General features: G+C 39.8%; 1 protein-coding gene across 1 annotated transcript in view; it reads left to right on the top strand.

Moving 5' to 3' along the window:
• The window catches only part of diaph1 (diaphanous related formin 1), an 80,720-nt gene that overhangs the window by 22,300 nt on the left and 43,067 nt on the right, over nt 1-15,353 (top strand). The window contains exons 4-16 of the mRNA XM_028959799.1: nt 154-255; nt 1,195-1,325; nt 1,764-1,841; nt 1,978-2,041; nt 2,162-2,301; nt 2,443-2,548; nt 2,650-2,760; nt 3,030-3,148; nt 3,652-3,768; nt 5,039-5,154; nt 7,048-7,112; nt 7,827-8,006; nt 10,822-11,352. Of these exons, the coding sequence (XP_028815632.1) occupies nt 154-255; nt 1,195-1,325; nt 1,764-1,841; nt 1,978-2,041; nt 2,162-2,301; nt 2,443-2,548; nt 2,650-2,760; nt 3,030-3,148; nt 3,652-3,768; nt 5,039-5,154; nt 7,048-7,112; nt 7,827-8,006; nt 10,822-11,352 (1,860 nt within the window). The remainder of the gene's footprint in view (nt 1-153; nt 256-1,194; nt 1,326-1,763; nt 1,842-1,977; nt 2,042-2,161; nt 2,302-2,442; nt 2,549-2,649; nt 2,761-3,029; nt 3,149-3,651; nt 3,769-5,038; nt 5,155-7,047; nt 7,113-7,826; nt 8,007-10,821; nt 11,353-15,353) is intronic.

Raw genomic sequence — 15,353 nt, 5'->3', positions numbered from 1 at the left:
TACAAAATAAACGAGAAGCACTTCAGACGCTTTCTAAAATCTTAGTCTCAGAACATAATGCTTTTTTAACTAGTTAAAACTAAAAAACTAAAAATATATTTTTTAACCATTTCATGGGGAATGTTTTTGGTTTTGTCATTTGTGATCTGCTAGGTGGACATGAATTTGAATGAGGAGAAGCAGCAGCCCTTACGTGAAAAAGACATTGCCATTAAAAGAGAGATGGTGTCACAGTATCTCCACACCTCCAAGGCTGTGAGTTCTGTCTGCAAATTTTCTTGTATTCGGTTTTTATTTAATGATGTTTTTCCAAATGAATTAATGGGCCTCATCTTAAGCATTGAATGAAGCAGTGTAAAACATCTCTTAACTTTGGAGCAGTGATTAATCATGCTTTTCTGTATAGCACTCAGAAGTTTGAGTCAGGGTTTGGCACATATCTGACTGCATTGTGGCAACTGTGAGATTTGGTGCAGGTGATATAATGGGTATGGCGGTTTTTCAGGGGTTGGACCAAAGTTCCTTTGTTCCGGTGAAGGGCAATATTAATTTTGTACAATACCATGCCTCCAAATTTGTTGACGAGAAAGACTTGGCACAGAGCCGTCCATGTGCTCACCAGAGGTAGCCTGATTTCCATTAGGTATCTATTGCCCTGGGTTCCTCCTAATGCAAGTCAATTCTAGACCTTAAGGAGTGTGGAGTGTGTCAGCAGTTCCTGCAAGACAAAAGCATTGATGCTATGGACTGGGCCCACCTGTTCCCCAGTCCTAAATCAAATTTAGCACACCTGGGACATCATGTCTCGCTCCACCCGCCAATGCCACGTTGCACCACAGACTGTCCAGGATGCTGTTGTCCAGGTCTGGGAGGAGATCCCTCAGTAGGAGCATGCCCAGGCTTTGTAGGGAGGTCATACAGGCCCTACACACTACTGAGCCTCATTTTGAGTTTTAAGGATGTTGCATCAAAGTTGGATAAGGCTGTACTGCATTTTCCACTTAAATTTTGAGTTTGACTCCAAATCCAGACATCCATGGGTTGATTAATTTGATTTCCATTTTTTTGTGTAATTGTTTTGTCAGCACATTCAACCATGTTAAGAATAAGATTTTGTTTTGATAATAATATTTCATTCAGATCTGTTTTATATGTATGTATGTATGTATGTATGTATGTGTGTGTTTTGTCTAGGGCCAAAGTCAGAAAGAAAGCTCCAAGTCTGCAGTGATTTACATTCAAGAGCTCAAGAATGAACCCAGAGACTCACAGCTTCTCAGCTGCTTGGAGTCACTACGAGTGTCTCTAAACAATAATCCAGTCAGGTATGCACGCACATGCATGCATACAGAGTCTCCCCTAAAATGATTCCAGACTGTGCATGTCTGCTAAATGATTGCTTTATTTGCTCAAAACTCAAAATCTGTTTACATACTGAGCCAAAGTATTATAGTTAATTTGTGCTTGTTTAAGTGGTTTGTGTACGTGGCTTACCTGTCTGGGCCTATAATGGAGTTTCAAAACAATCCTATTACATCTATGTTTATTGGAAATAAATCCTAATTTTAATTAGATTTAATAACACAAATAATTGCTAGTGGAATTGAGCTAATCTGATACTGTTAGAAAAGGGCAGGTGTTTTCTTTTCATTTCTGAAGAATATTGGCCAATGGCACTGACTAGGTTTGCATTCTTTCAGTTTTCTTTTTCAATAGTAAATTAGATTGTGCTCAATAAAAGTTGAATCTTTTTTTCCCCACAGCTGGGTACAGCAGTTTGGAGGTGAAGGTTTAGCTCTCCTTCTAAGCTATCTGAAGAAATTACAAGAAGATGAACCTTCGTAAGAACAGTCGATCAACTTCATAACTTTGTATAGTTTTATTGATTAATTGAGCAATACATCAAGAAAAAAAAGCTTTCCCTCATATTTTATGTTTTTTAATGCTTATCTTTCAATTTTCCTCTGTTCAAATCAGACCTGTGGAAGTCAAGTGCGAGCATGAAATCATCCGTTGTCTCAAAGCCTTTATGAACAACAAGGTGAGTTAATAGGTAGTATGGTTAAAAAAAATACATGCTGCAACTTTTCAAACCATCTTTATTCTGGAGTTGAACATAAGGCACCTAGTGAAGAAAGATTTATCTTTCTCCCACTTTTAGCATGGACTAAAAGCAATGTTGATGTCAAAAGATGGTATTCCTCTCCTGGTCAAAGCCATGACTCCCAAAGTTCCACATATGATGGTGGACGCAGTTAAGCTCCTTTCGGCTATTTGCATTCTCGATCATCCTGACAACCCGTAAGCATTTATGAGTTTATTACGCTGCCAACATCACATGCTAAATTTTCATATCTGGATCTTTAAGTGACAGTGGCAACCACATAGCTTTTTTCATTCCATATTTGTGAATGTGTGAGCACTTATGATTGTGTCCTTCAGCCATGAACGAGTGCTGGAGTCAATAACAGAGCTGGGAGAGGAGCACGACACTGAGAGATTTCAGCCTCTTCTTTCAGGAATGAAGAAGCCCAACATTGTTCTCAAGGTCCGTTCCACCATACACACGTTACAATAAACTCTGATACACAATGTCATGTTAATCCTTGCTGTCAGGCATGTCTTCATGACTTCTGTTTGTTTTTGCAGACGGTCTGCATGCAGTTGGTTAATGCTCTAATGACACGTGCAGATGAGCTAGACTTCAGAATCCATATCCGCTCTGAGCTGATGAGGCTGGGCCTTCGAGAAATGCTCCCTGTGAGTTTCCCCCTTTCACAAGCACCAACTCTGGTGGCATGGCATTTCAACAAATCCATTTAAAATATATATTTTATAAAACAAGGACATTTTATTTTCTACAGTAGTGTATAAAAACATCCAAAAATGTTTTGGGGTAAAAATATATAAGATATAGGTCTTATAATACTAACTTGTACCTTTGCTTGGCATAGGTTTAGAAAAATGGTTTAATAAAGGTAACTATATATTTAAATCACTCAAAATGAGTGTTTTTGTTTGTCCTGCAGGATCTGCGAACTTTAGAGAATGAAGAGCTGAGGGTGCAGCTTCTGGTATTTGATGAGCAGGCAGAGGATGATTATGAAGATCTCAAGAATCGTCTAGATGATGTGCGCATTGAAATGGAATATCCTTCTATGCCTATGCATAAAATACTTTCCTTGGGTGTAGGGCTGACTGAGGCATGTCAATAATAATTGCCTGACTAACTTTTGAGAGAACCAATTTCATTTGCACAAAAAGTAACTTTTTTAAATATTACATAGCAACCTTTACTCTTAAGAATTGTTTATTTTTGTAAAATGTGTGATTGTTTAAAGTTGTTGACAGCCTTAGTATGTGTAGACAATTTAGGTGGAGAACTTTAAATATTAAACTGCAGTGCCATCTTTCACCACCTGATGGCTCAAGGGGGGCGAAATATTTTCACTGCTCCATCTGGTGGAAAAACGTGTTAATTGTTGTTATTCGTTTGGCAAAATGAAGTGGTAAACCAGTGAGTTACATTTGTAAACATTTCTGGCATCTTATGTATGTTTTCCCCAGGGTATCTATAATAATAATTTATATTAGTGTTTGTTTTTTCTTTGGTGATAGTGGTGCCTATTGTCCTTAACTGCTCGACTGCACTGATATGACAGAGGTGTTTCAGATACTTCTGAACACGGTGAAGGACTCCAAAGCTGAGAGCTACTTCCTGTCCCTGTTGCAGCACCTTCTGCTAGTACGCAGTGACTACATGGTCAGGTAATGATCCTGAACCTGACCAGAAAAATGGCGTTTAAGATTATATGTAGTTTCAATTAATTATTTCAATTAATTGAAATATGTATTGGTTATACCTCAAGAGTGTATGGGTTTGTTTGAAAGGGAACAGATAAAGGGAGAGCAAATGGAGTTGTCTGTGTGTGCACAAAGATTGTGTGTGTGTTTGCAGCAGCACAAGAGGTCTGATATCTATCATGCTCATCATCTTTGCTTGTGTGATTGCAGGCTGGTTTCCTCACAATCAAATCTCAGCGATAGAGGTTTTGGGGGTGGGGGAGGGGATGTGATTGATGGCCAGCAGGAGGCCATCCCAGTTGCCTGTGGTGATCGCTTGTTAATGACATCCTTTCTTCAGTGTAATTCATTTAGTTACTATGACAACTCTTCACTCAGACACAGGAACAAAAGACAGTTAAAGACAAATAATTGAAACAGTGTTCTCATTCATGCACATGTCTGTAGATATTATATTCACACATTCCTCAGCCTACACACATCCAGCATGAGATGAAATGGTTGAGGTGTTGACCTTGTTGCCTTTTCAACATTGTTGCTATGTGTTCAGACAGCCAAGAAATTGGAATATCCAAGGGAACTTGGGACTGTGTGTGTGTGTGAGTGTCTGCGCTCAGCATCCTCTTGCATCTCCTGCTTTAGGCTTGTCCTTGAAACACTTCTGAACTAAGCCTCTCCCTGTGTCTCACACTTATTTTACTGTGTGAGGACCAAAGTGTAGTGGAAGACAAACAAGTTTTTGAAGTAAATGATAGGGTCAGTTTGTAATGAGACACATGGAGCAGTACAATAGAAACCCACATAATTTACATAACCCATCAACTCATTTATTCACCCATTACTCTTACTTGTTTAAACCATATCTGGGGTGTGGGTGTAAAAGAGCTCTGTGGAAGTTACATTTTAGAAAGAAAAGAACACTAGATGTCTCTCTTACTCCACAAATGAAATATGAGGCATTGTGAAAGAGAGGATGAGGGGTGAAATACGAAGGGGAGGGGTGAGGCAGGAGCAATGAAATAATAGAGAGAAAAGGGCTTGGTTCAAAATGAAGAAAGTATTGAGTTAGTTTCACATCGGGTCATGCTCAATAAAATTGAGAGCACCTGTGAACCAGAGAATGTCTCCACTAGACGGTATATATTTCCTTGAAATACACACACAACATTTGTCATAGAATTTGATCTGATACACACCACATTTGTTCTGTTTATTTCTTTTTTTTTTTACTCAGGCCGCAGTACTACAAACTGATAGATGAATGTGTTGCTCAGATAGTTCTGCACAGGAACGGTGCTGATCCAGACTTCAAGTGCCGGAAACTGCAGATCGACACAGAAGGACTCATTGGTAAGAGTCTGAGATCCCAGTCGCAGTTGTGGCCAGAAGACAGTGTGGCTTTACCTGCTCTTGTTTTGCATCTATATGTAATGTAATAATACAACACACATGACCAATTTTATATATATATATATATATGTGTGTGTGTGTGTGTGTGTGTGTGTGTGTGTGTGTGTGCGCATTCATATGCGGCCTTTTAATTTATGGTAAAATGCTTGACTGAAATTTACTGTAATTCAGTGGAAAAGCTCCAGCCCAGATCCCCTGGGGAGTCCATGGAACCTCAAATATATGAGTTGGGAGGATAAATAAAATGTTAAAATGTAACTAAACATTTAAATTAAAATGTTAATCTATTCAATATATTGTATTATTTATCATTTTTAAGACAAACGTGTATTTCTTTTTCTTGTATTTTATCTTAAGTCTTAAAGAAGTGTTTGTTTCCGGGGTCACTCTACCTGAAGAGCCGCAGTGTATACTGCAATTTTGGGATGAAGTGTAAAGGGAATAGTTCTTGACTCGATTTTTATTTTCTCTCCCCATTTCAGACTGTTTATCTGCATTGGAAGGCATCTTAATCCTTCCCTGCATTCATTATTTAGTGTTTTCCTTTGAACTTGCAATTTCTGCTTCCAGGTTCCCCTTTTTTCACCTCCTGGCTGGTGATAGCCATAGAATTCCACACACAAGGATTTTTTGTTTCCTCATTCCTTTCTGTTGTACTTCTGATCTCAACTGGCTCTTTGCTCATGGAGTGCATTTGCAGCGGCCATGTTAGAATTTCATCAGTATTAGAAATTCATACAGAAATCCAACCCTCAACATAAATATTTAAAACTGGAAATGTTAATCCCTTGTACAGACAGTTGACCAAGAAAACATTAAATTCGAGTCCCTCAGTAAGATAGTGGCCACCAAAAGTAATCAGAACACAGATTATCCTGTCCCTGTTACTGACCCGGAAGGATGAAATTGAAAGGGTCTTACGGATGCTTTCTGAACTAGGTTTAGTAGTTGCAAACCTGCTAAACCTCTTATTTTTCTCTTGTTTGGTAGTGAATAAAAAGCAACCAGTCAAAGGTTTGGGCACACCTACTCTGTGGTGGTTATGAAGTCTAGTATGGATGCCACTATGAAGAATCCAACACAAGTGTCAGTGTATTGTAGTGTATTGTAACATACTTCAGTGAGGAAGTATGTTTAAATCGGTTTGAGTCGCCTCTTGTTTATTACATAACCACGCATGTACATAACACAGTACATCATGGTACCGTATCTTCCATTTTATTGTATAATGTAAAACATGCAAGACCCATACATAAATAGGTGTGCCCAAACTTTTGACTGGTAGTGCATGTACCTCCCTTCAGCAATCCCTTTCCACCATGCAACAGAAGTCTTCACATATGCTCTCCCTCTTGTTTTCCTAAACCAGACTGACTCCCATTGGCTAATCTCCACCCAACAGATAGCTACCAATTTGGTTCCCTGAAACCCCTGCAGCACATTTTCCCCTTCTCACTCCAACAAATTATTTAAATGTAGGGAAAGATAGTCATGCTTCCAGATTAATATTGGAGTGAGAAATTCTGCAGGGGTTTTGAATGTAACTCCTCAAAAGCAGCATCTAGATAGCGGGTATAGATTAGACACACCCCACCCCCAACCCCCTCCATCTCTGTGTGAGGAGTGATAGGATCAGATTTTAATTAGATTCTTTGGTAATCGCAGCACGGATCAGGACTTTGAAAGGGGCCGATAAGACAGGCAGTCTAATCAGACTGAAGGGCACTCCATTTCAGTCAGAGCAAGTTCAGTGCCCTCACCAAAATGTGATTGGCACAGTCTGACACACATACAAAACCCAGTGCATTCTCTCTTCTGCTCTGCTTCATACAGATAACATGGTGGACAAAACCAAAGTGGAGATCAGCGAGACCAAGGCTGCCGAGCTGACCAAGAAGGTATAAACGCACTCACTAGGTCTCTATATTTCAGACGGAAATGCACACACATCCAGACACACAAGACTTGTAGAGCCTCTTCCCATCACTGTATCTCATGCACACTCTCTCTCTCGCCACACACACTGCGCATTCCTGGTGAAGGGATTAGGCATGAGCCTGTCAGGCAGGTGTCAGAAAGAGGAAATCTTGTGTCTGTTTCTGTCTCTGCCTTACAAATTGAACATCTGCCATCTGGCTCTGTGTTTGTGTGTGTTTGTGGGTCTGAGAGTGGGAGAGAGAATTTTCAGCCATCTGAGGCTCAAAATTCTGGCACATGTATGTGTGTGGGGTGAGTGTTCTAGGTTTTGTTTGCTTTCACTTGCACCCCGGGCATTACACCATGATACAGAACTTCCCTTTTCTAATTAGCTTATTGGAAAGAAGGGGTGCGTGAATGTAACTGGGTGATAATGTCATTAATGAGGGTACTGGTTAGCATTCCGTAATAACAAATTCACCGCTGCTAAGACTAATTGAAATCCTGACTGAAGAATTATTCACAGACATGAACAGACAGACCTGTTGAGTTTTTCTTATTTAATATCACAGTGGTTTTCTTACACTTGTAATAAATTACACATTTAATACACTTTTGGCTTGAATGATCTGAAATTAATGCATGAACAGGGACTGACAGCCTCACTGATGGGTGTGTTTGCATGTGATTGGTAGTTGGATGCAGAACTGACTGCTCGACATGAGCTCCAGGTGGAGCTGAAGAAGATGGAGGGCGACTACGAGCAGCGGGTGCAGGAACTCGTCAGCGAAAAGGACCTGCTCTGCAACGAGAAGGTGGAGAAGGAGAAGGAGAATCATGGCCTGAGAGGCGAGGTCGGCCTGCTCAAAGAGAAGGTCTCAACATTTATTCTCTTCAGAGCAGTATTCTGCTGCCCCTCATCAGTCATTCTTTAATAGTCTTCAGTTTTCGGTCAAACGCTCATAAGACATTTCACCCAGGTCAAATCTATTTCACTGCTGAACATGTATCAACTGATGTGTGGAACCTGGGGGTTAAACACTGTTTAGTGTAGGTTGGCCATTAGCAAGACAATATAGGAGTTTATCTGCATATTCGTCTCTGTCGTGCATTGCTGGAGAATTAGAGCTAATAACAGCTCTTTTACATTAAGTCAACAGCGAGTCATTTATATATTTGTAACATGAATACCATTTTCAGCAAGTCAGACTTCACATTCATTGCCGGTGCAAAATGTAATTGCCACCCAAGTAAAATGATAAAAGCTCAAAGATTGTCAGCTCTACCCTGACTAAATTCACACCAAAGACCAGGGCCAGACCAGGGTTTTTTGATTTATACATGTGAAAAGTGAAAGTTAAGAGATTGTCATTGTGATGCACAGCACATGGTGCACACACCAAAATGGGTCCTCTGCTTTTAACCAGTCACCCTTGGTGAGCAGCAGGCAGCCATGAAAGTAACCCGGGGAGCAGTGTGTTTGGGACGGTGCTTTGCTCAGTGGCACCTTGGCGGATCGGGATTCGGTTTTAAAATGCCAGGTTTGTCATGTAAAAATAAATAAATAATCTCAAAACTTTCCCCTCCTTTAATTTGACATAACATGTACAAATCTTTAATAAAAAAAAAAAACTACAATTGTTGCTCAGGAAAAACCTACTGAAAACCAGTATTAACACTCTCCCCTTCCATGCAGTGTTCTAACATCCATGCTGAAGTTGTTTGCATGTCCAGTGTAGTATGTACTACTGCTCACAAAGGACTTTGTGGATGCTTCAGAATTTTAATTTTTAAATATTGGATTGAGGCCTTGAATTTAGAATGCTGTTTTAATTCATTAATCATACATCACCAATTACCACAGACAATAGCATAGTCAGATTTTGCTGGAGCCGTGCTAAACTATGATGGAACATACAAGCCCAGCAGGACTGTTTTCACCCCTACTTAACACTCCGGTACTTATTTGGGTGGAATAACAAGGCAAGACCTTTTGGAGCTCTGCTTTTCGCAGACTGTCAAACCAAAATTCAGTGGAACAACAGGAGACCTCATGTTGGCACTTATCGAAAGACATGGGGGATGTAATTACACCAGAGGTCTGAAGGGTTATTCCTTTCAGCCACACAGTTGGAGAACAAAAGGCCTACTTTCCCCCTGGATATTTGATAGAGCGGTTTGCTAATGCTGAGAAATGTCAGCTAACTGGAGAGGAACTAACATGGTTTCATATTGAGAAAAGAGATTGTTATTGTTCAGAAGCTAGTTTGAATCTATCAGTGCCCAGCTTCTTGCTTATCTGTCTGCCAGTGTTGTCAGAGCACATGAGTCTAATTGTATATACACTGCTCAAAAAAATAGAGAACACAAAAATAAGACATCCTAGATCTGAATGGAATTAAATATGCTTATAAAATACTTTGTTCTTTACATAGTTGAATGTGTTAACAATATCACACAAAATTATAGCTAGAAATCAAATTTATCAACCCATAGATGTTTGGATTTGGGTTCACACTCAAAATTAAAGGGGAAAAAGCACTACAGGCGGATCCAAATCTGATGTATGACCTCTCTTCAATACCTGTGCATGCTCCTCCCAGACCTGGCCTAAAGCATCAGCCAACTCCTGGACAGTCTGCGGTACAATGTTGTGTTGTTCTCAACTGGATTCAGGTCTGGGGAACAGGCGGGCTAGTCCATAGCATCAATGCCTTCGACTTGCAGGAACTACTGACCCACTCCAGCCACATGAGGTCTAGCATAGTCTTGCATTAAGAGGTACCCAGGGCCAACTGCACCAGCATATGTTCTCACAAGGGGTCTGAGGATCTCATCTCAATACCTAATGGTAGTCAGGCTAACTGGTGAGCACATGGAGGGCTGTGTGGCTCCCCAAAGAAATGCCAACTCACACCATTACTGACCCCCTGCCAAAACCGGTCATGCTGGAGGATGTTGGAGGCAGCAGAATGTTCTCCATGGCTTCTGCAATCTTCATTACATCTGTCACATGTGCTCAGGCAAATGCCAAATGTGCTGCATCCGCATCTCCTGATGCGGGGTGGTAGTAGCCTAGTGGGTAACACACTTGCCTATGAACCAGAAGACTACAGTGTCACAGGTTCAAACCCCACTTAATACCATTGTGTCCCTGAGCAAGACACTTAACCCTAAGTTGCTCTAGGGGGACTGTCCCTGTAACTACTGATTGTAAGTCGCTCTGGATAAGAGCGTCTGATAAATGCCATAAATGTAAAAATGTAAATGTCCTGATGTACTGGCCTGTTTCCTGGTAGCACCTCCATGCTCTGTACACTACGCTGACAGACGGTGAGGCAGGTGATTTATTGCGGAATTGATTATCTGTCAGTGTTGCTTCTTAGGTGGACATTTCACAGAAGTGTCATTTGACTGAGTTGTTTAAGTGGTCCTTTTATTTTTATATAATATATACCAGAACCAAACTACTTAAAGAATCCTGAATCCTGGGAGAAAATTGGTTGTACATCCATGCAAACTAGAACAAATAATCATTTCATGCAACTATCAGAGACTAAATGTGGACATCATTTTACAAACATTCCTGAAATTACTTTGCTTTGGATCAGCAACTGTAACTAAAACTGGTTAAACACTCGTAAAGCTCAGGTTTAAATTTAATTTGTCTTCTGCTTTGTCTGCTTGCAGATAGAAAAGCTCTCCAAAGACCTGGAGGAGGCCAAAACCAAGGTCATCACAGTGACTGTACCTGCTGTGCCACCTTCGACTGCAGTGCAGGGCTTGTACCCTCCACCTCCACCTCCTCCACCCCCACCTCCACTTCCTGGGCAGATGGGCGTTATGCCTCCCCCCCCTCCTCCACCACCACCACCATTCCATGCAAATGGACCGCCACCCCCGCCTCCTGGTCCTGGTGTTCCACCTCCACCACCCCCACCACCTCTTGGTTTGGGTATGCCCCCGCCACCCCCTCCACCTCCCCCTGGTCCGGGTATGCCACCACCACCTCCCCCTCCACCTGGTTTTCTGGGTCCCCCACCACCTCCACCTCCGCCTGGCGGCCTTCCTCCTCCCCCAGGTTCCTTAGGGATGCCTCCCCCTCCACCAGGGGGCTTTGGAAGCTGGGGAGCACCAGTACCACCTCCCCTGCCATTTGGTCTCTTGCCTAAAAAGGAGTACAAGCCCGAGGTTCAGATGAAGAAAGCCAACTGGTCCAAGGTGGGTGTGTGTGTGTGTGTGTGTGTGTGTGTGTGTGGAGGGGTACGTAAAATGTTTTGTAAATACACCTTATATCTCTCTAAATGGCTCTGGCTGGGAAATTCATTGTTGCTCTTTTCTTTAAGTGCAAAAATACAAATAGCAGAAACAAGGGGTGTGTAATGGTACTATACTTATCACAATACACAAATTATATAACAATGTATTGTGATACTGTACATATTGCGATATTCTAAAGTTCACTGAAAATTTAAAAACGGAGCTGAAATACAATATACTGTGATTGGTCTGTAATGGTGTGCAATTTCACTCTGCCTAAAATGCCAGGCAGTAAAGTACTCAGTTGTAACGCAGTTCATTGTATACAAAAATATCAATATTTGATGTACCTGTAATATCGCTACATAAAATATTGCAATATATTGCTTTTTTACAATGCAACACCAGTTGCTCATTTCCAAGACTTCTGAATGGTAGTGGTCCAAGTTCAAGTGTGGTCATACAGAGTGATTTAAAGTTAAATGCTTTTTTCAGTTTGTTTGAAATGGACAGCTTTATTTTCAATATTATTGATCATTAAAAATGATCAGTCTGCAGCAATAACAAAAAGGACAAAAGGTAACCTTTTAAAGTATTACTTATATATTAAAATAAGAGGTGGGCATAGATTAATTTTCTTAATTTAGATTAATCTCACTGTAATCTAAATTAATCTAGATTAATCTATATTTTAGATTAATCTACATTAATCTAGATTAAAATGGCTCATTTGAATTCTGACGAAGGCATTCAGAATATGTATGCTACCCAAATAATGACTAAAAGTAAGTCTTTGAGAACGGGTTTCTCAAGCCAGGTGGCGCATTATACCAGGGGCTCTCCTGTTTCCAAAATGCATCACAAACTGCTTGAGAAAGCTGTTTACTATGATAATTGGAAACTGCAATTCGGCTAGGTATACATCCGCGCTAAAATATCAAGGTGAAAGTCATCATGGTGTAGCGGTTCTTCTTCTGCGTTGTGTAACTTTTTGATTTTGTTTCTTGAACCACAAATGATGAGCTGACACCCAAGAGATTTTCTGTGCAAAGTGTATTCTGTACAAAAAGCAAGGTCGCGTCAGAACATCGCATCACACATCGCGTCTTTCTGCACCTCTCTCTCTCTCTCAACTAATGCCATGTGTCCAAGAGAACTGGACATTAACATAAAGCATTCACAATTTACAATACTGCATTCCCGTACAAAAAGTAAGGTCGCGTCAGAACATCGCGTCACATATTGCGTCTTTCTGCACCTCTCTCTACAATATACAGTATTAAAAGAACATAAAAAAATATTCACAAAATAACACACATGCAAAATATTCCTAATATGTACATAAATTAAAATGAAAGAAATAACTTTTTGCACACAAACCCAACGCACCTCTCACAGCTCACGCCATGTGTCCAAGAGACCTGAAACGGGTCTCAAAAACAAAATAAAAGTCTTTAGGAAATAAGAAACTAAAAGACACAAGAAAGAAGAAATATACTTATAAATCTAGTATAACCATTTAACTCCGGCAGCTCCCAACCCAACTTTGTGAATAGATTAACGGCGATATTTTTTTTTATCGCGCAATAAGAGTCTCACGTTAACGCAGCATGTTAACACCGATAACGGCCCACCACTAATGAAAATATTTATATTAGAACCATTGAAGTTGCCTTACAGAAAAAATATTTTGTCAAACTTTAAGCTCATAAATGTCCACACATTTATTAAGAGGGCAGTTCCAACAACTGATCAAAATATTTTTTTAGTTACTATAAAAGCAGCAATTAATAACTCAGTGACGTTGACAGAACAGTAGGTGGACTAAGCAATACAACACATTTCTTACATATGTATACAAGATGTAAATAAGTCTATGTTTTTTTTGTGCTAATTCACATGTCTCCCATCTGGGCTGCTACTAACGATTATTTTAATAATCAATTAATCTGTTAATCAATATTTTTTTTTTTATTCATCACAGAATCGGATAAAAAGAAAAGCATTAATTTCCAACCCTTTAATTAAAAACAGGACTAAAATCTTTAGAAAATGCTTTAACATGTTGCTCCTTGAGCTGTAATAATAATAATAATAATATATAAATGTACTAACACAGAAAACAGATGTATGCTTTACAAGTGCCACTTGAGCTGCCAGAACAATAAAAAAAAAAATAAAAAAAAAAACACTATACAAATCAGAAATTTTAACAGGATTTGTTTAACTTATCTACAGATGCACACACTTTTGCAGAGGAACACATTCACAAGCTCTCACACTGACAGATATACAATTACTCTCTCTCACTCCCTTTGTTCAGACATTTTTCATTGCGATATGAAAATGTGAGCACGTTCACATGCTCCTGGCTGTTTTCTTTGAGGCTATGTTGCCAGCTGTAGAAAACCGCTGCTCAGATGGTGTAAATGTGGCAGGGATGCAGAGGTAAGAAGTGAAGTGGTTGTCATTGTGAAACACTTCAGTACATGGTGCACACAATTAAATATGTCCTCTGCTTTTAACAATCACCCTTGATGAAACACAGTGTGAAAGGGGAGCTCTGCCCCCCCCCCAAACGCATATGCGTTAAAATGCAGGCGAATTATGGCCCATATGGCCTTGTATCTTTCCTCTATCTCAACTCGTATTTTTTTTTTTTTTTTTTTTTCTCCACTCCTTCTATGGGGCACCAAACTCTGCACACATCAGTGCGCTAAAGAAACCGGGTGTGTTTGCCACGCTTTGCGCTTAACTAAAGTTTATTTAAATTAACTTTATTTAAGGTCTCAGCGTCGTGCGACACAATGAATCGATTATGAAATTCGTTGCAGACTCTTTTAGTAATTGATTTTTATTGATTTAATCAATAGCCCTACTCCCATCTGTTTTGCTCAACCCCTCCCTCATTCGCTCATCTGCAATAGTTAAAATATCAAAACGCTGTTCTTTCCTTTTAGCCTAAAGCCACTGTTTAATTTCTTCAATAGAGTTCACGAGCGCTTAGGCGCTCTCTCCCTTCCTGACTTTTCTTTCAGTTCGCTCTTGCAGTGGTGAGAGCTCTTTGACGAATGTGTCACAGAAATTGCTTTTTAATAAGGCTGTTTCTGTTAACTGGGCCAGCAGAAGATAATTAAATAGCTGCTAGAAAGGACAGTGTTCTTTTGTAATTTAAATTAACTTTTTTTTTTTTTTCCCCTCCCTTGCTCTTTCAGTCCTGCTCATCCTCTGAGTCTCAGATCATAAAACATGCGGGCATCACACACACACACACACACACACACACACACACATGCGCACACTCCCAGTGACTGGGCAGGCAAATGAAAGCCTGGTATCTGAGAAGTCACTGCGCATGTCCACCACCCCTCCTGTGTCCCTTGCTCCTTCTTTTGTGATTTATGGACTCATTTTCTAGAACTTTTGTGTGATAAGTATGACTCAAAATGGTCACAAATAACTTGAATCTGACAAAAGTAATAATAAATAAAAATTCTATGAAATTTAACTAATAAGTCAGACATTGCTTTTCAACCATGCTTCAACAGAATTACTGGACCTATATATAGGGCTCCAGGTAGTCACTGTGTTGTTTAAATTCAAATTCAATTTAAATTCAAATTTTTGTCACATACACAGTCATACACGGTATGATGTGCAGTGAAATGCTTTTTGCGACTGCTACAGACCACAGTATTGCAAATGTTGCAAGTAAACGATGAACCAATATGCAAATATTGCAAACATAACCAAATATTACACTTTTACGTCTTTAACATAAAATATGTGTAACTGGTAGGGTGAAGGTGTGCAAATGAGTTTTTTTTTTTTTTTTTTTTTTTTTTTTTTTTTTTTTTTTACAATGTTTAAAGAAAAGAGAAAAAGAGCCATAAAAAAAAAAAGAGCAGTAAGGTAAAAAGCGCAGAGTCATTTTGTGCGAAGTGGTTTTGTGCAAAAGAGTC

Source organism: Denticeps clupeoides, chromosome 18 (genome assembly GCF_900700375.1).
Source record: "Denticeps clupeoides chromosome 18, fDenClu1.1, whole genome shotgun sequence".
NCBI classification, from domain to species: Eukaryota; Metazoa; Chordata; class Actinopteri; order Clupeiformes; family Denticipitidae; genus Denticeps; species Denticeps clupeoides.
Note: the sequence above shows the minus strand (reverse complement) of the source record. Positions and strands in the feature narration are given on the sequence as shown.